General features: G+C 46.6%; 2 protein-coding genes across 3 annotated transcripts in view; one reads left to right on the top strand and one right to left on the bottom strand.

Annotated features, from left to right (window-relative positions):
* FAM13A (family with sequence similarity 13 member A) overlaps positions 1 to 7235 on the top strand; it is a 202432-nt gene extending 195197 nt beyond the window's left edge. The window contains exon 24 of the mRNA XM_045017748.1: positions 1089 to 7235. Coding sequence (XP_044873683.1) covers positions 1089 to 1215 — 127 coding nt within the window. The 3' untranslated portion in view covers positions 1216 to 7235. The remainder of the gene's footprint in view (positions 1 to 1088) is intronic.
* A 7415-nt stretch (positions 7236 to 14650) lies between these two features.
* Positions 14651 to 27639, bottom strand: part of HERC3 (HECT and RLD domain containing E3 ubiquitin protein ligase 3) — a 100244-nt gene continuing 87255 nt past the window's right edge. For both annotated transcript variants that reach the window (XM_045019364.1, XM_045019365.1), the window contains exon 25: positions 14651 to 16215. In XM_045019364.1, the coding sequence (XP_044875299.1) occupies positions 16007 to 16215 (209 nt within the window). In that variant the 3' untranslated portion in view covers positions 14651 to 16006. The remainder of the gene's footprint in view (positions 16216 to 27639) is intronic.

The following is a 27639-nucleotide window of genomic DNA, read 5'->3' as shown; positions in this document are numbered from 1 at the left end:
GTGAATGCAAGGCTAGGCCCACTTTGGGGAGGGGCTCAACTAGGCTGACCAGACAGCAAGTGTGAAAAATCGGGACAGGGTGGGGGTAATAGGAGCCTATATAAGAAAAAGCCCCAAATATCGGGACTGTCCCTATAAAATTGGGCCATCTGGTCACCCTAGGCTCAACTGACATCATAAACCCTACGAGCCGAATTTTCTCCTTGTACGAGCATGGTTCCCGTTGGCCTCAGTATAAACCAAGTGCATCTGAGTGGAGAATTTGACCATAAGCATGCAGCTCGAGCACTCGCTCTGTGAACAGCATCAGAGCTCAGAAAGTTAATGCCCCTGGGAATTCACTTCAGTTGCATCGGCTGCTGGTGTTTGTGTGTATATGTACACTTGCCCATGGGCATATATCTATGTAGCATGTGAGCTGATGATACCCATGTGATAAATTCATCTATTTATGCACCTTTGACAACCTCGCCAGCCCTTTTGTCCCCTGGCTCAGCACTCTCAGAGACTTTTTCTAACATGCTGAATCTCTGCGCGGCTTCAAAAAGGACCCGGGGTTAATCTACAACAAAAAGTTTCCTTCTTTCTATAGTCGCAGAAGTTTCTGCCCAAAATGTGTGGCCTGGATCCCAGGATGGGCAGTGTTCAATCTTGCTCCACTGGCAGATGTATGGTCTGATATCTCATGACCCTCCAGAACTAGAAATGGAAGCTTTTATACCTTCGGAAACGGGTACCCACTCATAATAGCTTCTGTTATAGCCAGTGAGAGCGTTTCAATGGAACAGGAAGCTGTCATAAGACATCATAAGCTGAGCACTGTTTGAGATCGGGGGGGGGGGGGGAAATAGCATAACTGGCTCTGATACAAGGATGTCAATATGTTTTGACTCTAGAATAGCATCAGGATCACTTTCAGCTTTGACACAGAAATATGCTGAGTTTCACCCCCCTGTTATTCGGTTAGGTTATGCACCTTTTTTTCCTTTTGTAGCTAACTAAAAATGACAAGTAATGGAGACGGGGGGATAGCTGGGGAAGTAATGTCCTGCCAGAAAATTCTCACATCTCCTCCTTGTTTCTGTTAGAAATGTCCAGAAAGAAGATCGTACTCCCATGGCTGAAGAATACAATGAATACAAGCAGATTAAGGCAAAGCTGAGGTTGCTGGAGGTGCTGATCAGTAAAAGAGATATTAGTTCCAAGATTATGTAATGAAGCTGATCGACTTCACAGAGAGGCTAAGAAGAGACCGAGACAACCAGATGAATGCATGAAGGGTGCAGCAGGAGCCCGACAATGAGGGGCTTAGCAGCTCCCCAAGAACTGAAAGGCCATTTTTAGAGGTGGGAGGTGGAGGAAAGGTGGCTTATCACTCTCTGCACTCGGCGTAGTCCATTGTGCCACCAGGCCAGTCACCTAGACTGGGGTTGCCAGCAAGAGAGAGGTGATGCTGTGCTCAGAGACGGCGCCGAAAGGGTCCTTAGCTTTGATTCGCTTACCAATTCTGTCATGTTTAGAATATCAGAGTCAGATTACGTTTTTCCAGCGAATCATACTGAGAGGCTGAGTGCTATGAATAGTGGTGAATCGTCCAATAATGTCCTCTTCTTTCCCAACCGAGTGCCCTGTCCAATGGAAAGTGACACACGGTTCCTGCTGTCGGGAAGTCCTGAGGCTGTTCTCTCTTAGCTACCATGACAGTGAGCTCTGGCTCCCAAATTACCTGTAGGTTTGGTGTTTGGGAATTGGGCCTTTTCAGTTACCCCACTGAGTGCTGGAGAATTGCTATTAATCAACGCCCTGCCTACTGCGTTGGCCTTCAGTGTGACTTTTCCCAGTGTTTGATTTTCTTACATGTGTTTTCTAGCTGTCACTTCTGCTTAGGTAGATGGTAGCTGCCTCTGATGATAAAAGCGCTGTCAAAGGAAGTTCAGCAATACGCTTAGTTGCCGGGTCCTCTTAGCTGGCATTTTGAATTGTGACACTGGGACTGTGGTTGGGCATTTGGATCAGAGTGGAGGTTCTGATGGCAGCAGTCAGAATCCTATTGGGTTTTAGTAGCTGAGATGTTCTATTGAAATGAACATGCTGCTCTGTCACTACAGCTGTCCCAGTTCAGGTATCCGGTAAGCAGAGTGAAGATCTGTCCACATCAGCATAGACAGACCACCAGTCTTTCAGTGTCTGATACTGACATTAAAGACTGAGCTGGACAGTCCATTCACATACAGTGCACACACCCTAAACTTTTTTCTTTTGTGCACCTAAATGGTAAGACCACATGGATTGCAGCACTAAGTGTGAATTGCAGAGATGGAGATACAGAACACAGTGAATTCATGATCTTTTCTTCCCGATGATAATTGCAAATATAAATACTTTGGAGGAGAGAGGATGCTTCAGGAAATGGGAAACTTTGAGCCAGATTCTGCCCTTGGAAGTGTGAGAGTCTGAGGTCAAAAGTTGGAACTTAACACACTCAAATCAACATGAACAATTTTCAGAAAGGAAAGCCTTGTTGTGAATGAATTATAGACAGGTGGTTTAGACGCTTATGTTAGACATTTGCTATTTTGAAGGGAAATGAGCTAAAAAAAGGGTGGAAGGCTCTTCTTTCTGTCATGCAGAGCCATTGGGCTCCGTTATTTCCTTGTGTTACCCTCAAGAGCGTCAACGTGCAGCTTCACACAGCCCAGGGAGAGGCCCCTAGTTGGAACTAGAGTAAGAATTCTGACTTCCCAGGGCAGGGTTCATCCCTGCTGCATGTAGATGGAGCAAGCCAGCATGCTCCCTCCTGCATACTGATCCCATCAGTGAGCCAGTGTGGAGGAACAGGGCAGTGATATTGAGTGCAGGGATTGCAATTGTATTTGGCGAGGGGGTGGGAAGCCTGCCTGTGCCCTACCCCATGCTTACATACCAGGCCAGTCTGGCTCCAAGATACGTGGCAGTTCCTGTTCCCTAAGCGCATTTCCCCCACGTTGCTATGTTACATTGACTCTTGCCACGATAGATACAGAACATCTACAGCGTGTTTCAATAGCTTCTGTATCTCAAAACTTATTAAAAAGAAATGTGTCTCTCTTCCCCATCCCTGAGCCCTGGCAAGGTTCTCTAGAATGTCAGGCGTGGGACAGTGCCCGGGAGAAGTAGTACATTAAAGATAAGCCAGCGCCAGTTGGTAAGAAGTAGTAGAAGTTGGGTCTTTTCTTTTGCTAGTCACCAAATTCATTGTACTTAGGGGGATTTTCCAGGTGGTTCTTCATCGATCACAGAATTATCCCCTCCATCTAGAAGAAATAACAGAAGTAGGAGAGACTGAAGCCTATATTTAAAAAGGTAGCCTAGTTTTTGGGCGCCCAGCCTAGGGCCTGATTTTCAGCAGTGTTGAGCACCCACAGCTTCCATTGACCTGGGAGTTGTAGGCACTCAGCACCTCTGAGAACCAGACCCCATAGGTGTCTGTACCTGGGTACACACTTGCAGAAGCTACTTTTGAAAATGTGGGCCGGATTGGCTGACTGCAGTCCTCTTTCCCTTCTGCATGCAGGACGTCTGAGAATTCCAGCAAATAACAGTGGTGCCGTTGTCCTCCAAACCAGCTTTATGCCCGTTGAAAGGATGAATGGGAGGGTTGGGTATTTGGGGCGTAACTGTTTAATAGGACAGTGATGATATGTCACAGGACAAAAATGGCTGCTGGGTTCCTCAGAAGTCAGTATTGCTGGCTGCCTTTTATACGGTTAAGCCCCAGTTAAATGAAGCACTGAAACCCATGCTTAACTTTAGCCATGTGTCAATCCTATTGAAATAAGCGCATGCTTGAAGTCAAGCCTGTGGCTGGTGTTTTTGTGAGTAGAGGTGGACTTAAGCACAAACTTAAATACTTTGCTGAATCAGGGCCTTATCTCCTTAATACCTAAATTACAGTGGCTGTGATTACCTAGCCATCAGTGTCCATAGCCTTCATGCAAAACTCCAGAAGTCACAAAGACTACATTTTGTTGTTAAAAGCCTGCTTGAACTGTGTACTGATAATTAACTGTTTTGTTGCCCCGACAATTCTTGACCAACAGTACATAGCAAAATATTTTGTTTTTAAATTGTTAAGACTGTAGGGTTTTCTGACTGCCTAGCTACTGTTGTTTTCATGGCACATTGCTATGATTTCAAATATTTTATATAAATGATAAGTATAATGATGCACTTTAGAGAGATTATATTTTTAAAGTTTGAAAGCTAATAATAAAACCGATATAGCCAAAATTGTACTCTAAAAATCCTTGTCTAGCTCTCTCTTCTTAAAAGGCTGTTCTTTAAACAAAAACATAAAATGAATAGCACCAGTTGAACTTAATTCCATGAAGTCTCTGTATCTCCTGCAAACTGATTGAGTTTGGTAGAATTTACTGCAATTCACAAAATAGCCATTCAGGTACTGATCAACCCCCACCATCTCCAAAAAAATAGTCATGCAAAAATCAAATTTTTTCATTTCAGGTTTCCTTTGTTATTTCACTTACTGCAGGCCCTTGAGTGTACAACCCAGTTTATATTGCTGTTTACATGAGAACGTTTGAATGCAAGTGAGAGTGCTTTTAATAGGGGTGAAATGCTGTACAAGTATCTGCTTCAAATAAAATGAGTAAGCTGTTCGAATAAGACAAAATATACTTCCATGGCAATAGAACTTGTAGTGTGTTCTCTGGTGGCATTATGGCCTGTTTGGTAACTGGCTTCGCATGGCCTAGAATGATACAGGCACGTGTCCTTTTTGTTTTTTCAGGAATGCGTGGTTGTGTATTACCGAATGTGAACATCATAAATGACTGAGGTTTATTTAATGGTGATGATGATGATAAACAGGGTATAAATATAATGATAAAACGAAAAGAGTTAAAGATGGCAAAAGCTTGTAATTTTCACAGGTAGCATTTGCTTTTATTCTGTTTACTTTGGCGTAAACACTCAGTTAATAGATGTTTATATTAAATATGGTGTAATTAAAGCATCTTATATAACTCTTGATTATTCTGTTAGAATTCAGTTTTTATTACATGTATGTGCAAAAATTCGTAAGTGCCATCAAGTCATAATAAAAGCCTTTGTGCCTGAGAGGGAAAAGCATAGATTAGTGACATCTCAGCAAGACTTCTATTTAGGGGAATGTTTGCAAAATGGTAATTCAGACACACTGGAAACAGAACAGAAATAGAAGCTTGCTTGGATAAATCACTGAGAGTAAGATCTTTCAGTCGATGCCTGGTTCTCATGTCTAGGTCGTAATGGAAGTAGCTGGTTAGAAGTCAGAGAGGGCTTTATTTGCAGCCTTGGTGTAATATTGTTTAGGAACAGTGTTTGTTAAATTTGTGAAGGCTCCTAGTACAGGAGTTCACATGCTGCGTGCTTGTAGCATGGATTTTGTCAAACACTAATGCTTTGCAGGCAGTATGCAAAGTTGTACTGTTGACTTATTCCCGTTTTCCGTGCCCCAGGGAACTCACTACGAGGATCCACAGCAACATCTGGGTTTCTTATTGATGTGGGAGAGAAATTGGGTTGGAGGCCAGTGATTGCAGGGGAGTGGAATTTGTGCACCCTTGTTCATCCTAGAGAGGAAAGTAACTTTGCATTCTGGAATTGTTGCCATTTGCAGTAGTTATCTTTAGCTATGCCTTTGTGCTAGTTTGGGGGATCACTGCACATGGTTAACAGCCGCTGCCTGTTTGCAGCTGCTAATGTTGTGAATGTCTCTCATTTTTTGTATATTTCAGAAAGTAAGAAGCACTTTGCTACAGTGGATGCACTTAAAAAGTGCTGTCTAGTTGTTGAGAGATTACTGGCTCTAGCAGTAGCCTGTACCTCGGATCATTGTTAGAACTGGCAATATCTGCAGAACAAGAAGGAACCTTTTAAGTGCATTGACTGTATGCCCACTTCCTGCCAAAATCCTTGCAGTGCATTTAAATGCATAACATTGACCGGTTCCTCTTGCTTTTCCCCTCAGGGAGTCATTGGGTTATTGAAATGCCTGTGCCATGTGTGACCTGATCCTGCTGCCACTAGAGTCCACAGCATGTCCCTTTAAATTTCTCTCTTAGGAAATGAGGAAAACTAAGCAGAACTAACAGTTTATATATTTCCTCTTCCCCCATCAATAATAATGGAGCTGTAATTGTCAGTTAGGCCAACCAAAAATGCATTTACCCTCTGCTGTCAACCCTGATGGAAAATGCAAGGTAACCCGTAGCAGATTGAAGTGGAAATGTAGAGGAACTATGCACAGCATTATATTCATTTTTCCAAATGTTGCAGACTGTTACATTTGGAGGGCAAATTAGATAGACAAGAATGTGGTTTCACCAGAATGACCTCTGACCTCTTTTCTCTCATACCCTATTTCTACGTGCTTTTTATAGGAAGGTACTAAACAAAGAAGGATGAGGAAAGGCCGCATTCTTTTGAGGCAAATAGATTTCTGCCCCTGGAAACCATAATTTGCAGTGTATAATACCTCTTTATTTTTGGACATGAGATTGGTAAGTCCTCTACCGGTTACCTTATTAGCTTTATCCGTGAAGGAACCATAGGCTGTGGTAGCCTTACACTTTGATGTATCGTTGAAGTATCTTGTTGTCCTTGGCAAAAAGAATTGTAAAAGTTCTTGGCCTTGTACAGCTAGAGGATCTGCACATCCAAGCTATTCATGATGGCATGCGGGCATCAAACTCTGTCCAACCTGTATATTATCTGTTCTGTATGACACAGGGTATTTAATGCTTGCTACAACTTCGTATGTTCAAAGTATTCATTGTGCCTCTCTGTGGACATCTGCATGCATTGGTGTAAACCATCTTCTATTCTGTGTATATGTATATACATAGAGAGGTATATATTTACACAAATGACTGTGCATGTGTGTATACAATTTGATTTTGGAGGTCGGAAGCCAGTAACAGCCAGATGTGTGGCTGGAGAAATCACTTTTGCAGACTTCATTCTCTGTATGAAAGCAACTCCATAACCAGCTCATGCAAATGACATATTTAACAAATAATGCAATCTTAGCCAGTGTGGGCCCGGTTCTATGTTTACATGATTTATGTAAGCAAATTTAATTTGAATCTACAGTGTCTTTTTTAATGTGAACTGATTGACAAATGTTCTGTGTACATTTTTGTACATGATTGTATTTTGTATGAAACAAAGGAAATAAAACTATTTTGACTGCAGGTCTCTAGCAATCCTTGCTATCTGCATGAATTGCTGACAAAAGAGACTGGTGCAACAATCAACAGGGCTCAGTAACCCTCATGAGGGATCTGGCTGGCAAGGATTAGGGGTGAGGAGAGGAAAAAGCAGCTGCACCCATCTCCAGGGATAGAATACGGTATCGTTCCGAGGTGAGGGCCTTGCTATGTTAAGTCCTCAACTAGGGGTGCGAGGAAACTGCCCTGCTAGTCCCAGACACTTGGCACAGATCACCATGGCCGGAAATAAACGTTAGGTATATCCTGCTTTGGGAGTTTTTGCTGATTTGGTAAAATAAATCTGGATCATTTAAAGGCAAAATATTTGCCCTGCAAGAGTGTTTTGCTGAGCTTTAGGCTGTCTCACCTGCAGCAGGGATGATTTAGCAATATCCAGAGAGAAGTGCGCACCCCACGAGAGGTGGAGAAATCGCCCCACCTGCCTTTGAATTTGGTGAGAAAACATTTACAAGAGCCCCCTTCAGCCCATCCCCTGCCCCTCCGATATGTTGTCTCATAGGGTACACAGGGAGCTTCCTTACAGAAGTCTGCTGCAGCGAGAGGGGGATGCCACTGTAAAGTGTGCAGGAAGATAAAAACCAAGATGCGGGTCATGCCAAAGGCATCCGTGTTTCCAAGTCGCACCCTCACCTCAAAGCTTTTATTTTTCTGCAAACAGAGGCAAACTTGAAGCCATTTTGAAAAGACTCCAGCACTTGCTCCCTAGCGGCGAAGTGATGGTGTGGGTATGGCCCAGATTCCCAGTTTAATTGCATTGCAAACTCCATCCCTGTGTGGCTCTCTGGGATAGGGACTGGTGCACTTGTTTAAAACATCTGTGATCCTCTAATTATCCCACAGATTCCTTTGATCTTGGAGCATTAAAGTGCTGACTTGCTGCCAAGTGCACATGTCCCCCTCCTTCCAGGCTGCCGCCCTCCTTCCCGTAGTGGAGGAGTTCCACGCTGTAAAGCTTTGTGAGTTTCTTACTCGGGGGGGCGGGGCTGGAAAGCATCTGCCGCTCTCAACAATGCAGGATTGCTGCCAGTAGAAGTCCCTCCTCCCCATCCAAGTTCTCTCTCTTGAACAGACCTGATCACGCTAACTCCTTTCAGAGCAGACTCGGGAGCCAGGTTCTCCTGACCCAGCATCTTGTCTCCCTTTGAGGCTTTAGCTAAGCTCTTCTTACTCAAGCAAAACTCCCATTGGTACAGTAGAACCCTTATTTAGCACCCAATCCTGAGACAGGCAGAGCTCTCTTGGAACCAATGAGAGATGCTTGCTCTGGTTGGGACAGGCTGCACTAGCTGGAAGAATGAAGCAGCCACGCAGAAGCCAAGTGTCATCATCTCTAAGCACTAGCATGAGAATTTGCAACCTAAGGCTAAATGAGCAGCACTTGGGAGGGCTCTGCCTGTGATTGGAGCTTTATTGGCAAAGGAAATGGGGTGGGAGTGGGAGAATCTGCCTCTGGTGTGCTGGAGCCATAGATAAACAAGATTGCAGGCTCTAGAGCTGTGACTGGGCTCCGGCACCAGCACTCAATTACATAAGAACGGCCACACTGCTTCAGACCAAAGGTCCATCTAGCCCCGTATCCTGTCTTCAAACGGTGGCCAATGCCAGGTGCTTCAGAGGGAATGAACAGAACAGGGAATCGTCAAGTGATTCATCCCCTGTCACCCATTCCCAGCTTCTGGCAAACAGAGACTAGGGACACCATCCCTGTCCATCCTGGCTAATAGCCATTGATGGACCTAGCCTCCATTAACTTATCTAGTCCTTTTTTGAACCCTGTTACAGTCTTGCCTTTTGCAACATCCTCTGGCAAAGAGTTCCACAGGTTGCCTGTGCGTTGTGTGCAGAAAGGTTGTCTTTTGTTTGTTTTAAACCTGCTGCCTATTATTTTTATTTGGTGACCCCTAGTTCTTGTGTTATGAGGAGTAAATTACACTTCTCTGTTTACTTTCTCCTCACCCATCATGATTTTATAGACCTCTGTCATATCCACTCTCTGTCATCTCTTTTCCAAGCCCCAGTCTTATTCATCTCTCCTCACATGGAAGCTGTTCCATACACCTAATCATTTTTGTTGCCCTTTTCTGTACCTTTTCCAATTCCAATTTTATTTTGTTTTTTGAGATGGGGCAACCACATCTGCACACAGTACTCAAGATGTGGGCATACCATGGATTTATAGAGAGGCAATATGATATTTTATGTCTCCTTATCTATCCCTTTCCTAATGACTCCCAACACTGTTAGTTTTTTTGACTCCCACTGCACATTGAGTGGATGTTTTCAGAGAACTATCCACAATGACTCCAAGATCTTTCTTGAGTGATAGCAGCTAATTTAGACCCCATCATTTTTTTTGTACAGTTGGGATTATGTTTTCCACTGTGCATTACTTGGCATTTATCAGCACTGAATTTGAGAGACGCAGCTATAGAAATGCACGGTTGTGTCATTGCTCCGGCTCAAGTAAGGTAAGGGAAAGACTAGGAAGTGGATACTCTCCATCCTTCATTGAGGTAAAGTGGGAACATCCCGGCTTCCTGAGCTAATGTGTGCCAGGCCAGGGTCTGAATCCCATGGGCTGTCACACTGGGACAAAGCACAGTCATCGGACAACTGCCTGCAGCTCCATTTAGCTGCTATAAGCCAGTTTTCATCCCAAGAAATGGGATACAGCAGGATCCCTTTCATGAAAGTTTGACCCAAATACACCTTGCTCTTGCTGTTGTGGGGACATCAGGTGCAGAGGGACTCTGCTGTGGATTTTCCAGTGTGCCTGGTGCTTTGAAGTAGCATAACAAACTAGATCTCTTATTCACCTGCAGAGTTTTAGAAAAGGGGAGGGAGTGGGGCCTCCGGAGCTTCAAGACTCATGGTCAATCTTGGATTCACGTGAAGAGCAAAGCTAGGGGAAGCCGCCGGTTGTCGTGTGCCCCTGCCAGCAGGGCCAGAATTTACGAACTCCACCCCCCAGTATGTCCCAATGGGAGTTGCTGGGGCTGAGTACCGACCCCCGGGAGCCTACAGCCAGGCCTGAGCCCCTCTCCCTGTAAGAAGCTGTGTGATTTCCCTTATGGGCTGGAATTCAGCTGGGGCAATTCTTGTTGCGATGTTTGTTTCCCGGAGTCGAGAAGTTCAGCTGCATTGGGACCTGGCTTAGTAAAGCCAGAAAATTGCATGCAACTCCCCTGGGATGAGCCACGGTAGAATTGCCTTTGAAAAGGGTCAAACCCACACGTGACGGGCGCTCTCTGCCAAGGTAGGGATTCCCCTCTTTCCACCCACCGTGACACTCCTACTCCCGGGGCTCAATGGCACATGGGAGACTGCAGCCGTTCCAAAGTCCAGGAGCTGAGTCGGGGGGGAGATCGGTTTCATAGCATCCTCTGGGGGAAAAAATCACATGCTTTTCAGTGCTAGTTCCAGGGTGACGGGTCAGGCTCAGCGCTGCAGCCTGGAAACACATAGGAGTGAGATGGCTTCAGCGGTTTGTTTGCAGCTAGAAAGAGCCAGATTCTCCCCTCAGCTCCACTGGGGTGAGCCAGGAGTCATCGTGGGTGAAGTCACAGGGGCAATACACCAAGGCAAGAGCTATCAGGCCTTAGAGCGCTCTCTCCGTTCATACACGATGCCCATCAGACACAGAGCACCTGGGGCAACTTCCCTCTCAGGAACGCAGGAATTGCCCGAGTGGATCCAACCAGTGATCATCGCGCCCTCTTGCCCATCTCCAACAGTACCCAGTACCAAATGCTTCAGAGGAAGACACTGCACTAGGCAGCGATAGGCTAACTGGCTCCTTCCCCCACCCCACCCCCTGAACAATTTCCTCCTGAAAGCTAGATATCAGGTTATGTTAATACTCCTATTTGCGTAAAGTATGGAGGCTCCAGTTACTGATATAAATATCCAATCCTGTTTTCATCTCTGCTAAGATCTTGGGTAGCAATGAGTTCCCCAGGTTCATTGTGCAAGAGCGTAGTTCTTTTGAGCAGGGCTGAACTTGCCACCTTTTGCATCTGTTCAATCTGACATTGTTCATGTAGCAGGAGACAGCGAGAACAGACGTGTCCAACCTCCCTTCCCTTGAGCAGTTCTGTCTTGCAGCAAGCACAAAGAACGAGTTCCTAGAAATAGTCTCAGCATTGAACTCGGGTGCTGCCTGGGGAAGAGACTGAGAAAGTCCTTCTGAGAGCATGGACATAGCATCAGCTTTCAAGCTAAAGCCTTTTCCTCCTCCCATTCCCCACTCACCTTCTCTTCCTGTAGTGACCACATTTTCCAAAGCCTGAGAACCACACTGGAAGTTGAACACCAACCTACCTTTGAGGACCTGGACCTGAGCCACCAAGAGGAACACCCTGTGACTTGGGGTGCCTAGGGTAGCCCCACTGAGAATGCCAAGGTCAGGGCAGGTGCCAAGAAGATGTGCAGATTCTCCCAAAACTAGGGGGTTGTGCTCAACTAGTCACAAACTGTGCTCCTGCTCTCCCACGCTCATTATCAAGAAGCTGAAACAAGGAATCACACCTCCCTCTTTAGTGCATTGCAGTTCTCTGGCTCTCAATCAGCGCATGGGTCCAGTAAAGTGAAGAGGTATTTAAAACCTCTGGTCATGATACAAAATCTTCTGAACCCCGAAGGGCCAGCCACATTACCAGGTCAATATTAATTTGGATCTTACCCAAAATACCATGCTGCTGGCCAATCCTTTAGTACCTAAAACTAAGGGTGTATTGGAAAAGAATGAGAAGAGAGGAGTTAGATGGTAAAGCAATCAGATACGTAAGTAAGACTTCAGAGTCCATATATCAGGTTCTTAGCAGTATTGGTGAGTTTGCTGGCTTGGAGAGTCCCTCTGAAACAAATCCAAAGCTTGGATGAGTCATTCAGTCCTTTGCTCAGCTTCCAGAGAAGTTACTGCAGTGGTAAGAAGCAGGATTGAAGACAAAATGGAGCAGCAGCAGCTGCCTCTTTATATCCTTTGCCATGTGGTTTGTACTTCCTTTGTCCCAAACACAAACTTCCTGCGAAAGCAGAGTCCCCTGTCCACAGGCATGTCCCTACATGTCCTGCTGACTCAGGTGTATCCCTGCCTTCTCTCAATGTGTTCATTGTACAGCTGGTCGCCTTTGCTAGGCCATCACGCTGGCTAGAAAGTGCTGATGCCAATCTGTCTGGGGGTGTCACCCAGATACACAGCACAGCTCTGAGATACAGATCTGCCACACACATTTATAGTGCGCCATACAACGATGATACAAACAAGATTATCATACTTGGCAAATCATAACTTTTCCACTGCGACCTTACCTGGCATATTTTGTAATATTGGTATCAACAGTATTGTAAATGGTCACCCCTATTCCACACAGCATCACCCACCCCTCTTGCAGTCAGCTGCCACCACGTCCACAAAGAGGTTCATCCTTTAACAAGTAATTGGGTATTTGGGCGTATTGAAAACAGCTCCCCAGCCACGCCTAGCCAACTGTAGAGAAATCAGAGCCAAACCCCTTCAAAAAATAAAATGGAGGAAGCGCTGGTCCCCTCCTGCACTCCCCTGTAGAGCAACCACCTATGAAAGCAACTGAAAATAGTTATCCCAAGCTCCAGCATCAAAAAAGACACAATGCAAGGATTTCTCTGTGCACTTTATCAATGCTTTGAGCAGCTTGGCCTTTTCCGGGTTGTAATGACAGAATCAGCACCCAAAAAAATCTTGGTGGGCATAGGGTTGCCAACTGTCTAATCACACAAACCCAAACACCCTTGCCCTGCCCTGCTCCTTCCCTGAGGCCTTACCCATGCTCACTCCAGCCCCCCTCCCCCTGTCACTCGCTTTCCCTCATCCTCACTCACTTTCACCGGGCCAGGAGCTGGGGTACAGGATGGGGTGTGGGTTCTGGGAGGGAGTTTGGGTGCAGGAGTGGGTTCAGGGCTGTGTTAGGGGGTTGGGGTACAGGATGGGGTGTGGGTTCTGGGAGGGAGTTTGGGTGCAGGAGGGGGGCTGGGAGTTGGGGTGTGTGAGGGGATTCAGGGTGCAGGCTCTGGCTGGATGGTGCTTACCTTGGGTGGCTCCTGGAAGCAGCAGCACATAGGGAAGTGGCTTCTAGGCTCACAGGCGGCCAGATGGCTCTGCACACTGCCCCTGCCTGCAAGTACTGCCCCCACAGCTCCCATTGGCTTCCCCATTCCCAGCCAATGGGAGCTGTGGAGTCAGCGCTCGGGGAGGGGGCAGCACATGGAGATCCCCTGCCCATGCCTCTGCCTAGGAGCTGCTGCTGGACACGTTGCCACTTCCAGGAGTGGTGCGGAGCCATGTCAGATAGGGAGCCTGCCTTAGCCCCGCTGCACCACCTGACTTTTAGCAGCCTAAAAATCTCCTGGATTGGCTGCAGGAGCCTCCAGGAGATTGAGCCAGCAGAGAACATTCTTCCCCTCTGCTGCAGGGCCTGTGGCCTGGGGAAGTTCTCATGTGCCCACAGCCTGGCACCCTAATGAGCTGCTATTGGGACTGGACCCTGATACTCACACCACCATTTTACAGCATTGCTTGTGCACTGACAGAACAGTACCCAGAGAAGATGACAGTAATAGGCACATACTTAGCCCCACCCTTCTGCAGCTCCCAAAGCACTGTACAAAGTGGAGTACAAGGAGAAGAAAGATGGCATGGAGGTTAGCTGGGACTTCTCTGCAACATTAGACAAGTCTCGCTCTCTGCCTCAGTTCCCATCTATAGAATGGGAATAGTACTACCTCTCTCGGTCTTGACTATTTAGGCCAGGGCCCAAGCGCGTGTTTGGGCGGCATGCCGCGGGGGGCGCTCTGCCAGTCGCCAGGAGGGCCGCAAGCAGGCTGCCTCCAGTGGACCTTGGTGGACCAGCGGCCCCTCCGCAGGCACGCCTGCGGGAGGTCCACCGGAGCCGCAGGACCGGCGACTGGCAGAGCGCCCCCCGTGGCATGCTGCCGTGCTTGGGGCGGCGAAATCAGAGCCACCCCTGATTTAGGCAATATGTGCTTTGGGGGCAGGGACTCTCACACTGTTTGCTTGGGGGTGTGTGGCTTTAGGTGCTCTCACCACATAATTGAGTTGTCTGGTCCGTATTACTGATGCAGCTGAAGGGAAGCTGACAAACATGTCTTGCTGATGCAGGAGGGAAGCCATTAGTTATAGCATATACCCATAAAACCATTTGGTGTAGAGAAAAAGGCAGAGGGGAGAGAACTTATAGCACCATCAGCACTTCCACTGAAGTGAGCAGATTCTAGTGGAGTGAGGAAGGCATCCTTTCCTACCACGTCTCTCCAAGCTGAAAGCCCACACAGAATATTTCCATCCCTCTTCCACACCTTCAAACAAAGGGAGCTAATGCTCAGGGAATTAAACATCAAATTTATTGCATAATATCGAACTATGTACACACACACATAGAAAATAAACATTTGCTATAGCTGTATATTTGTCTTTAATGCTGTGTTATAAAGAGGCTGACAGGCTACTAATGTAGCAATCCGCATTTTAAAAAAAAAACCCATGCCTACAACCTTTTGTTAGAGAGGTGCCAAGCTCAATACTACATATCAAACAGGGGACATAAATAGTGTATGTTCTATACATATGTCCATTCTCCAACAGATTTACACCGCTTCTTGGAAAATGAGAGATTGTTCACCATTTTAACTGATCATGGAGGGGAAAAAAGAAGGCTCACTAATCTTTTGAGAAATGGATGGTTAATTCACCCTCTTACCTACCCAGAAGTGTTAATGTACATTTCAAATGTGCTCAACAAAAGCTTCATAACAAAGATTGCCTTTAAGTCCCAGCATTTAATAGTAACACAAAGTGGCAAGTAGACAGTAGAAATGTTGCACTGAACCCACCCACCCCCGACTCCAAACATATACGAGCCTGGGGATTTGATTTGATTCTGATTTCTTGGAGCTGCCATCTCACATTTGATCAGGATCATTTGCCTTAGAGGAGAGAAACTAGGACTAGGTTAAGTCTACTGTAGAGTTGTATATTGCGCTTCTATATTGGTAGAGGTTCAATTTGGGAAACCAATTTCTAAATTTTGTTCTGCCTCAGAACTAAAAAGAAGTGACCTAGCCCCCCAAGAGAGCCCTCTCAAAAGGCTAAGCAGGGAGATACGAGCAAAATTTGAGACCAAAAGCAAAAACAGAGAATCCATAGTCTTGTGCAAACAAAATGAGTGTGGGGTTGGAGACAAGCATCACAATAGTGCCCCCACCCCAGTACCCAACTGTCCTGCAGAGAGGAGGGTAGTGGGCATGAGATGTAGCAATTCTATGCAAGCAAGAACCAGCTTGCATTTGGAGGGGAGGAGAGGAGAGGAGTCAAGGAGGGAGAGGTGGATAGTTTAAAAAGAAACCACCATTTCACCCACTGCCAGAAACGCCAGGAGCAGCAAAGATCAAAATAATTAAGATGATTGAAAGAAAAAATGGGGGATGAGGGAAGAAAATTGCAAGCAACTGCCAGTGACAAAAACAACTAACCAAAACAAGTCTGAACTGATTTTGGTTGATGGGTTCGAGACTTCAGTGCACACGTTCTCCCTGCTAAAATCCCAGAAAGAGTTGACAATGTCATGCTGGGCCTGTGTGTCCCTTCATTCTAATATTTTTAAAAAACATTCTGATCCATTACTGTACAAAAATAAAAACCTGCTCCATTGGTTGTGTCTGTTTCTGTCTCTTGCCGATCAGGCCAAACTAAAACCCTCGTAGTGGTCGATGGCTTGTGTAAGCCGCACGCTCAGGGTCTCCTTGCTGCTGTACTTGGGCAAGTCGAGGAGGTTATAGCAGGTGTGAGCCACGGGCAGGTACTGCTCCCCACTCGATGTGGACTGGATGATGATACGTAAGCTTGACATGCCATAGATAGGGATGCGGTCGCTGCCGGTCAGGAACACTAAGAGAACAGAAACAAAACACATAACTTTGAGAAGGCAGCTGCACACTAATGAAGGCACCAACACTAGAGAACAAATACTGTCATCAACTAAGAACCCACTTGAAATTGTTCGACACTGACCTCGCTGTCACTCCCACCACATTCAGCCTGAGTGTCTATGTCCTTGGATGACCTCCCTGGCTTGAGTCTTACCATCTATGATATCTCCATGACCCCAGTTGCCTGCAAATTCATCCTCAATGACCTCACCAGACCCCAATTACCTAGAAATGTTTCCACATTGACCTGTGAGCCCCACTACGTACAGCCGGAGTGTTTGTGGCCTTGGATGACTTCCTTACCTTAATCCTCACACTGATTGAACTCTTCATGAATCCAATTGATTGTAAATGCATCCTTGGTGACCACAGGTGACCACAATTGCATAGAAAGTATCTACATTGACCTGTCTGTGAACCCCACAACATTGAGCTTGAGAGTCCCAGTACTCAGACAACCTGCATAGGCTCAGCATCATCCTGATTAAACTCTGCATAATCCCAATTGCTTGTAAAAGCATCCTCAGTCACCCCAGGTGACCCCAATTCCCTTGAAAGTTTCCACATGGACCGGGCTGTTACCCTCACTACATTGAGCTGCAGGGTCCATGTCCTCAGATGACCTGCATGGTCTCCTCTTCACCCCATTGCACCTTGCACGACCACAATTGCTTGTAAAAGCATCCTCAGTGACCCCAGCTGACCCCAATTGCCTTGAAAGTTTCAACAGTGACCTCCCTGTGACCCACACTACATTGAGCTTGAGAGCACGTGTCCTCAGATGACCTGCATGGGCTCATCCTTACCGTGACTGAACTCTGACTGACCCCATTTGCTTGTAAATCCATGCTCAGTGACTCCAAGTAACCCCAACTGCCTTGAAAGTTTCCACATTGACCTGTCTCTGACCCCCATTACATTGAGCTTGAGAGTCCATGTCCTTAGATGACCTCGATGGTCTCTAACTGAACTCTGCATGACCCCAGTTGCTTCAGAAAGCATCCTCAGTGACCCCAGGTGACCCCCATTTGCCTTGAAAGTTTCCACCCTGAACTTTCTCTGACCCCCCACTACATTGAGCTGGAGTGTTCGTGTCCTCAGATGACCTATGTGGTCTCATCTTCACCCTGATTGAACTCTGCATGACCCCCAATTGCTTGTAAAAGCATCCTCAGTGACCCCAGCTGACCCCAACTGCCTTGAAAGTTTCAACATTGACCTGCCCGTGAACCCAACTACATTGAGCTTGAGAGCACGTGTCCTCAGACGACCTGCAGGGTCTCATCCTCACCCTGATTGAACTCTGCATGACCACAATTGCTTGTAAATGCAGCCTCAGTGACCCAGGCTGACCGCAACTGCCTTGAAAGTTTCCACAATGACCTTTCTCTGACCCCCCCCCACTACATTGAGCTTGAGAGTCCGTGTCCTTAGATGACCTCTAATTGAACTCTGCATTACCCCAATTGCTTCAGAAAGCATCCTCAGTGACCCCTGGTGACCCCAATTGCCTTGGAAGTTTCCACATTGACCTGTCCGTGAACCCAACTACATTGAGCTTGAGAGCACGTGTCCTCAGATGACCTATGAGGTCTCATCTTCAGCCTGAATGAACTCTGCATGACCCCAATTGCTTGTAACTGCATCGTCAGTGACCCCTGCTGACCCCAACTGCCTTTAAAGTTTCCACCTTGAACTTTCTCTGACCCCCCACTACATTGAGTGTGAGCGTCCGTGTCCTTAGATGACCTCGATGGTCTCTAATTGAACTCTGCATGACCCCATTTGCATCAGAAAGCATCCTCAGTGACCCCAGGTGACCCCAATTGCCTTGGAAGTTTCCACATTGACCTGTCCGTGAACCCAACTACATTGAGCTTGAGAGCACGTGTCCTCAGATATCCTGCAGGGTCTCATCCTCACCCTGCTTGAACTCTGCGTGACCCCAGTTGCTTGTAAATGCATCCTCAGTGACCCCAGCTGACCCCAATTGCCTTGAAAGTTTCAACAATGACCTCCCTGTGACCCCCCACTACATTGAGCTTGAGAGTCTGTGTCCTTAGTTGACCTCAATGGTCTCTAATTGAACTCTGTATGACCCCAGTTGCTTCAGAAAGCCTCCTCAGTGACCCCAGGTGACCCCAATTGCCTTGGAAGTTTCCACATTGAGCTGCCCATGAACCCAACTACATTGAGCTTGAGAGCACGTGTCCTCAGATGACCTGCATGGTCTCAGCCTCACCCTAACTGAACTCTGTATGACCCCAATTGCTTGAAAATTAATCCTCAATGACCCCAGGTAAACTTAACTGCCTTGAAAGTAGTTTGAGCTTTAGGGTCTGTGGCCTGAGATGACCTGCATGGGCTGATCCTCACCTTCAATGAACTCTGAGTGACCCCCAAGTGCTTGTAAATTCATCCTGAATGACCCCAGCTGACCCCAATTGCCCTGACAGTTTCATACATTGACCTCTGTGACCCCAGACTACATTGAGCCTTAGGGTCTGTGTCCGCAGATAATCTCACTGGCTTCGTCCTCATCCTGACTGAACTCTTCATGACTCTAATTGTTTGTAAATTCATCCTCAGTGACCCCAACTGCCTTGGAAGTATTCCAAATTGATCTGTCTGTGACCCCTACTACATTGAGCTTGAGAGTCCGTGTCCTCAGATGACCTGCATGGTCTGCTCCTCACCCTGTTTGAACGCTGCATGACCCCAACTGGGGATGAATTTCTATACAGTTGGGATCATGAAGGTGTGAATGACTGTTTGTCTGAAGGCAGTGAAGTCACATGGGGCAAGGAAGTAATGCTAGATAAAGTGGGGGGTTACATAATCATCAATGAAGAATAACGTGGAGGAAACAGGGGGTCACTCGGGGTGTGCCGAACAAGAATGGAGCACACAGAAGAACAGAGAGAGGGTGGAGGGAATGGGGTCATGGTGGGTCAATGAGGAAACATTTGGAGGCATTCTGGGTCATGGACTGTATGACGCTGTATGAAAGCAAGGCACCTATGTTTATAGTACTATATTATCACTGATGCTCAGTTGTGATAAATCTTGTATGTTGTGTTCAGTTATAATCTACAAAGTAGGATTATCCTGTTTAGCTGGACGTATCGTCATTGCATATGAAGTTATGAAACTTTGCTATGTGCTTATATATCTCAAACCTGTTGTTTCTGGGTAAGACAGATTTACACCTAGGCTAGCCAGCCTACTTGATGGCCTATTACAGTCAAATCAGCTCTTTCAGGGACCCCTTCTGAGGCCTCTTCAGGAGCATGCAGCCAACGAATGCCTCATGATTCATCAAAGACATATGACCCAGGCCTCCAGGTTTGTGTCAATAACTTTCCATGCGCCTGGAGTAAGAGGTATACATTGCAGACTGCGACATCATTCTTTGTCTTCATTCCTGTTCCACATCTCTGGGCTACAATTTCTAACAAAGGGAAGCTTTGAATAAAGGACTGGTGACCCCAACACTTTTTGGGTGATCCAGAGAGACTTACTGCAAACTAGCATGTTTAACAGCACTGCTATTACCCTAACAAACTCAGAAATCAACTGTAACATATATGATTGATTTTAACTTTGTAATAAGTCATCATTTTTTTTAAATTAACTTTTAGCTTTTCATTACCAGAGGATTGGCTACAAGTGTGGTCTTTGGGTAAGACATGAGCTATATATTGACCTGGGATGTGTGGCTGGTTCTTTGGAACTGTAAAAAGTGAACATGTGATGGTTTTGGTTTTAATAACCCCACATCACAAAAATCCAGTTGTCTGGGTGGTAATAGGGGCTGGATTGCCTCCAGAGGACTGTTTTGGCTCCTTTTTATCTAGTCTAATTGATACAGGTGCTCACTTTGGTACAACGTACATCACTTAGGGGGTGTGAATAATCCACCCCCTGGAGCAACGTAAGTTACACCAACCTCAGTGATGGTGTGGACAGCACTATGTCAGCAGGAGAACTTCTCTCACCGACATAGCTATCGCCTCTCACAGAGCTGGAGTTATTATGCTGACAGGAAAGCTCCTTCCTGTTGGCACAGAGCACCTTTGCTAGACGGCATCAGTGCAGCTGTGCCGATGTACCACTCCCAGTGTAGACTAGCCCTCCGTCAGGTCCATGCAGCCTTGAAGGACTTACAAGTGTAATTGGTGGGACAACTTGACCCAGAAATTTAGAATTTATAGAAACTCTTTACAAATGTAGGACTGGAAGGGACCTTGAGAGGTCTTCTAGTCCAGTCTTCTGAACTCATGGCAGAACTAAGTATTACCTAGACCATCCCTGACAGGTGTTTGTCTAACCTGCTCTTAAAAATTTCCAATCACGGAGATTCCACAACCTCCCTAGGCGATTTATTCCAGTGCTTAACCACCCTGACAGTTAGGAAGTTTTTCTTAATGTCCAACCTAAACTTCCCTTGCTGCAATTTAAGCCCATTGCTTTTTATCCTATCCTCAAAAGATTAGCAAGAACAATTCTTCTCCCTCCTCCTTGTAACAACCTTTTATATACCTGAAAACTGTTATCATGTCACCTCTCAGTTTTCTCTTCCCCAGATTAAACAACCCAGTTCTTTCAATCTTCCCTCATAGGTCACGTTTTCTAGACCTTAAATCATTTTTGTTGCTTGCCTCTGGACTTCCTCCAATTTGTCCACATCTTTCTTGAAATGTGGCGCCCAAAACTGGACACAATACTTCAGCTGAGGCTGTATCAGCTCAGAGTAGAGCGGAAGAATTACTTCTTGTGTCTTGCTTAGTACACTCCTGCTAATACATACACTCCCGCAACTTACTTTGACAAAAAAATAATTGATCACATCAGTCCGATAGTAATAGATGGTCTTTTTGTGCATGGCAAACCTTTTCTGTCAGTTCAGTTGAATCTACCGTACCAACTTAAACCTGGCATGATGGAGGTTCGAGTACTTATGGAAGCATGTACTATAGTGAATGCTGGTTTAATTTTACATTTGTTAAAGATATAAATGGTAGTTATTATTTTAAGTTAAATGTAAGTCCATAGAAATGTGTTGAATCACTTCTTTTAAGGGCTCGTCCATTAGCAATCACAAAGTTAATACTACTTTTGCTCCTAAAATTATTCCTTTGCCAACTCCTAAATCATTAAAACAATTGCCTGTTGAATCTGCAGGAACTATCCAAATGAAGGTTGACCAACCCACCAGAATGCTCCAAAATGCTCAAGTTAAGGTAGTGATGCTGATGCACACAGTTGCTCTAATAGTTGTAATTCAAAGCATAACCACAATCTTGATGTTGGGCCTGTTATTTACTTTGGCATTTCAAATCAATATGGAAATGGCATTAACCAAATGGGAAAGGAAAAAGCAGTATGAGGATACTCGCTAAAATGTGGGTATGGCCTGACACTAGCTTGGTAAAATCTGACAGTGAGCCAAGAGAGATGGATGGCTATGGAACTGGAGAGCCCCATACAGGCTGCACCCGGAGATGCTCTTGAGTCCCTGGGGTGAGGCACCTTCACCCCTTTCTTGTTTTTAATGTTTATCTTTTTAGTATGTATTCTACGTTTTCTAGCAGCTGAGGGAGCCAAGGTTGAGGCAGGTCTGGAGATGCTATGTGCTGTCACAGGGTGCATGTGTAGCTTAGATCAATGGCTCTCAACCTTTCCAGACCACTGTCCCCCTTTCAGGAGTCTGATTTGTCTTGTGGACCCCCAAGTTTCACCGCACTTAATAACTACTTGCTTACAAAATCAGACCTAAAAATACAAAGGTGTCACAGCATGGAAAAATCTCTGACTTTCTCATTTTTACCATATAATTATACAATAAATCAGTTTTGTATCTCAATATTGTCCTTATATTTCAATGTATAGTATATAGAGCAGAATAAACGAGTCGTATGAAATTTTAGTTTGTACTGACTTTGCTAGTGCTTTTTCTGGAGCCTGTTGTAAAACTTGGCAAATATCTAGATGAGTTGATGTACCCCTGGGAAGACCGCTGCGTACCCCTGGTTGAGAACCACTGGCCTAGAGTATAGATGGGTGTGTTAAGAGCGTCTCTGGGTGGCGTGTGGAGCAGCAGGGACAGACTCTAGCCCGAGAAACAGATTAACCTGACTGCAGCTGGCACGCCTTGCCGCACCGCCCAGCAGGGAGTGAGATTTTACTTACCTGGTGTAGTTGTACCTAGGATCGTATATTTAGATCCTGTTGTGGTTTTCAATAACTTGTTAAAACCAGCTGGTCTCTCTCAAACGTGACTCAATTGCTCGGGGGAGGAAGGGCAGTTCGTAACACTACATATGAGTGTAGGTGCCTAACTTTAGGCACCCAGGTTTGTAACTGTTGGCCTTTTCCTTTCTGTCCCCACTGCCAGTTCCCCTGTTACACAAAGACTTACCCAGACCCTTTCAGACCTGGGGTGGGGGGAGCGCCGAGGGCTGCAGTTATTATTGTAACCAAGGCAAACATTGCCCCTGCCCTTTGGTAACAAAAATGAGAGAGGAACAGGAAACACAGGGAGGGAAATGCCCTCTGCAACCAGCAAGAGCCCCACAGGGGCTGTGCATACATGTGTCACTTGCCCACTTCCATCTGGCTCCCCGGGGAAGCTGTCCCCTCTTCCAAGCTGAAACGATGACATCTCACAAGGGTCTGATCATTTGAAACTCACTCTCTTCCACCTGCGTTTTAGTTATTGCAAGAGGAGGAGGAGGATTTACCCTGAAACCATTGATATTCTTATCCTATAGGCCCTGTTCTCTGCTGATGGCGTCCCCAGCCTCCTGCCCAGCTGGCCCTGCAGTCAATGGCGTGACGTCAGCAAGGAATCTGGCCCTGTGATGTTGGATTTGTTAAAAGGAATCAGCTAAAATAAATTGACAGCAAATATTTCCAGGCTTGTCCCCTCCCCGTGCCCCGTGCCAGCTGAGCAGTGGGCTGGTGGCTGCCTGCCAAGCAGAACTACCACAAAGAGACTGGACTGGAACATGCAAAAAACGCCACAAATATGCAGCTTGGCCTCTGTCATGTGAAAATAACCAAGGGCAGTTATAAATAGCTGTTGTACTGACCTTAAACAATAGACTCCCAGACTCTAGCTCAAACCCAGATCTTTCATATGCAGCACCCCCGGATCATCCGCTAAGCAAGCTACCATTGCAGGCAAAGAAACACTCGCTCATTTCAATGTTAGCCTGGCAAAAATGCTGGCAGCTGGACTGCCCCCCGTGTGAACCTCAGCACAGCTCTGGACACAGATATGTGCAGCCTTCAGAGCAGACCAGAGCGCTGGTTCCGTGTGGATCTCTCGCTGGCATGAACTCACTTTGAAGGGTGGCGGTACAGCTTTGCGGAGAATAAGAGGGCATGGGAGGGAGGAGGAAGGAAGTGTGCTGGCAAAGGAGGCAGCAAGCACTGGCAAGAATGCACAGCCTGGGGTGGTGCCCACGTGGCGTGTAAAGCATGAGCTGACAGTGCTCTATGGGGACCAGGGCCCAAGCGCTGCTGAATTCAGCAGTTTTACTTTGCAGACTTCTGCATCTTCACTTCTACACAAGACCAAAGAAGGGGAGAGGAAGAGTTTCCCCCTCTGTAACAAACCCCTCTGCCTATGGACAAACCAAATCGTCTGAGAGCCACAGCTCGCGGAGTTCCAACCACTAGGTAAAGGATTAGTTGAGGAGTCCAGCAGCAGCTGGTGGGACATGGAATGCCACACGCTATAGGGTGGGCTTTTCACAAGCATGCAGGAGTGGGCCCAATCTGGCCCCACTGAAGTCAGCGGGCGCTTTACCATAGACTTCAATAGCAGCAAAGTTCGGCCAACGTTGAGTGCTTTGGAAAATCCCACTCTACTGCCACATTTGCACAGGCACTACAAGAGGCCTACCCAGGAAGCCAAGGATCAACAAGAAAGGAAAGCTGAGACCATCAGAGAGGTCCCTGCAGAGAAGTGGAGGGGAGGAAGGGGATGCTGTATAATCACTGCTTGTTGTTTCTATTTCAGCTCCCTTCTGGCCCTCCCATTGCACCTGCAAAGCCCTTTGCTAAAAGCAAACTCCATTTTTCACCACCGTAAGAGAAAGAAAAGTGGCTGAGCAGGTTTCACATGGTAAATCTAACACAAACCATGATTCTCCTGTTACCCGGGGTGCTGCACTGACACACAGGAGCCTCAAACAGCTTGTAATCTAAAACCCACCCTGATTTCCCAGGGGGAAGGGTTTTCACAGTGCTTGGAGGGCAGAGAGAGCCTTTTCACAGCTCACAATCCTGGTGTTTCATTTTCTTTCCCGTCATCTGGCCAGGGAGCCAGCGACTCAGCATGCAACATTCCAACGTTCCCCCCTGCCTGCAACAAGGCCTTTGCTCCAGCCTCAGGGAGGGAACATCTCTCTTCTCTACACAGCCCAGGGCACTCAGACAGCTTGCAGGAAGGGAGCAGGAGAACAGGGTAAGTGACTCAGGAAGGGAGTTCACAAGCAAGTCCTGGATGTTTAGTTAAAAGGAAGGGTGGCCACTGAACCAAACATCAGGCTTGGAAACTCAGAGGAGCTTGGCTACACACGCTTTTTGTACCAGTTTAACTATACCGGTTTAGAAGCATTAAATCAGTGCAATCCCCGTGGCATGGAACCAATTATACTGGTATGAAAGGGCTTACATCAGTACAATTGCTTCCACACTGGGCTTTGCACCAGTGGTGTCTAAACTGATATAGATACAGAACAAGAAGTGTGAGGAGAACAGCCCCTACTAGTACCCAGTGGGAGAGGTTTGGCTAGGATGGTAGCCAGGAGATGAGGACAGGCCAGAGGGAGAGGTTTACTCATGTACACCAGTGGTGCAGTGGGTAGAAGAGGAGCTGTGGCACGTGTAGAGGGAAGCCATGCTAGGAAGGCAGGTTGTTCGGCCAGAAGAACAAGCAGCCTCCACATGAGGAAATCAGGGCCTTCTCTAGCCATAGAAGAGGGGAAGCTTCCACAGCTACATCTTATCAAATATTCACCAATCGCTCTGCCATGCTGATTTACAAGATCATCTACACATTGATCCACCAAGGGAGACTTGCCGCAGCGTTTCCCCTTAAAGATGACATTTGTATAAAAAACAAAAATATCCTTCTCCTGGCCATACCACCAACAGCTTAGAAACCCAAAACATTGGAGGTGCTGGGGAAAGCTCCATGTTCTACAGGATTCGTTTCTATCGCCCAGTTTTCTAGCATCTCAGCCCAGGGCTCTGGCGTAATTAATGCCACTGGAAAGCAGGACCGTTAACCTCACCAGGTTTCTGTGGGACAGAGGGCCATCTGGGTGCTGGCGGAGGGACCAAGGAAAAGTTTGGAAAGAAGAACGTGTGACGAGAAGAAAGGAGCAGGGAGGTGAAGTTTTGGTGACCTTGAGTGAAAATGGCAGCTAATCCCTAAAGGTGCCTTTGAGAATTTCACCCTCCGCTGATTAGAATGGTACCAACTATTGTTGTTATTATACTTGAAGGAAACTAAAGTTTGTCTGTTTTCTGTGCTCTCCATTGCCCCTGAGGGGTCAACAGCAGCAGGGACCAAAGCTGGGACTTCTGGATCTAAAACCAAGAGCCTCTACTACCTGGGCTAAAAAAAGACACAGGTCTGTTGCAGAATCAAATCTCTCTGTGGCCCAGACACTAGAAGGAGACAGAGCTGTGCTGTCTAAGCAGGGATTATGCTATGGTGTGTAGTTTTCAATGACTCCTTAAAGAGATAGTTGTGGCGAGTCTTGCACCTTAAGGAGCAGATTCACACAATGTCAAGAGGAGTGACGGTGGACAGGACCCGGCAGCTGAGCCAGGCTGGTCGGTCTCATGGTAGGGTACCTGTTATATGCATGGTTTCATTCAGCTGAGTGTCTGCTAGTTCTGTGTGAACAGAAATGAGCCACACCAGGAACAATACTCTGCCACTGAATGGCACAAAATGAACCCAGAGTGTCTTAGAGTCTGTGCCCTGGCTCCCCAGGCAGAACCAGGTTTTCTGGTTTTTAGTTTCAGCGAGGTCTTGGGAAGGTGTTCCCTGAAAGTCAAGGTGTGATACAGATACACAGACTTTGGGTCCTGATCCAGCCTATGTCCATTCAGGAAGATATTGAACTGTTTATTGGCCTTGGTGTGGCCTTGATGTGGAAGCAGCTGGAAACTGTGTTTTTGGTATGAGCTTTAAGTCCTCATCTTTTACAACAGCAGGCCATCTCTTTCATGTCAGCATTCAGAACTTCTCCTAGGTGACTGAAATCCCAGTCCCGTAGTGCCAAACAGCTATCATCTGCATCAATAAAATGCCTGCCAGCGGCATTGGGAACAGGGCCAGCTCCAGGGTTTTTGCCGCCCTAAGCAGTGTGGGGGAAAAAAAAAAAAAAGCCACGATCACGATCGGCAGCACTTCGGCGGCAGCTCCACTGTGTTGCTTCATTCTTCGGCAGCAATTCGGCGGCAGGTCCTTCCCTCTGAGAGGGACTGAGGGACCCACCGCCAAAATGCTGCCGAAGAGCCGGACGTGCCGCCCCTCTTCATCAGCTGCCCCAGGCACCTGCTTGCTGCGCTGGTACCTGGAGCCGGCCCTGATTGGGAAGGTCAATTGGGAAGAGGTTGAAAAGTGTTACTGCTAGAACCGAGTCCTGAGGTAGACCATTGTTTTGGGACCTCCAGGAGCTGGTCTTTTGTCCAAGTAGACCTTGGAACAGGTAGCCTCTCTGCAACAGTTCCACAGCTGTGACAACCCACTTTGGTAGGACCAATGACAGTCTGTACAGTAGACCTGTATACCAAATTGTGCCAGTATTTGATGACAATTATGCAGCTTGATCTGAAACCTGCTTAAATCTACACTTTGGATACCGTCAGTGGTGGAGACAATTCGTTGAAGGATAAGCCTATCAAGTCATTTGCACACACAGCTTAGCAAAGAGATGGGCTGGTAACATATTGCAGTCGCTAGTGAGGTTTTGACAGGGCTATTACTTTTGCTCTGCCCCAGATCTTCGGTATTTCATTCTCCTGGATGGCTCTAGACGGAAAGATGGCTAGCCATTTTCTGCTAGCTTTTACCAGGTTCTTCAGGAACTCGTGGGAGAGGTTACCAAGCCCACAGACGTTACCTGTTTTCAATTTAAATTTAATCTGTGGTGAAAGGCTGGAGGTCTTCTTTGGTTTTTGGTATGCACTGTTTGTATTGTCACTATTTCTTCTTTACCCCTCCATCAAACATTTTGTCCTTATCCGCATTTGTAACATTTATCAGGTGGGTAGCAATACTCTTTGCAGAGACTGCATAAAGGTGCTGTGCTGAAGGCTTCTCAGCAGCACAACACTTTTCTGATGGGGGCCC

Source organism: Mauremys mutica, chromosome 5, assembly GCF_020497125.1.
Source record: "Mauremys mutica isolate MM-2020 ecotype Southern chromosome 5, ASM2049712v1, whole genome shotgun sequence".
NCBI lineage: Eukaryota > Metazoa > Chordata > Testudines > Geoemydidae > Mauremys > Mauremys mutica.
The sequence above is the reverse complement of the archived record's forward strand: the minus strand, read 5'-3'. Positions and strand labels throughout refer to the sequence as shown.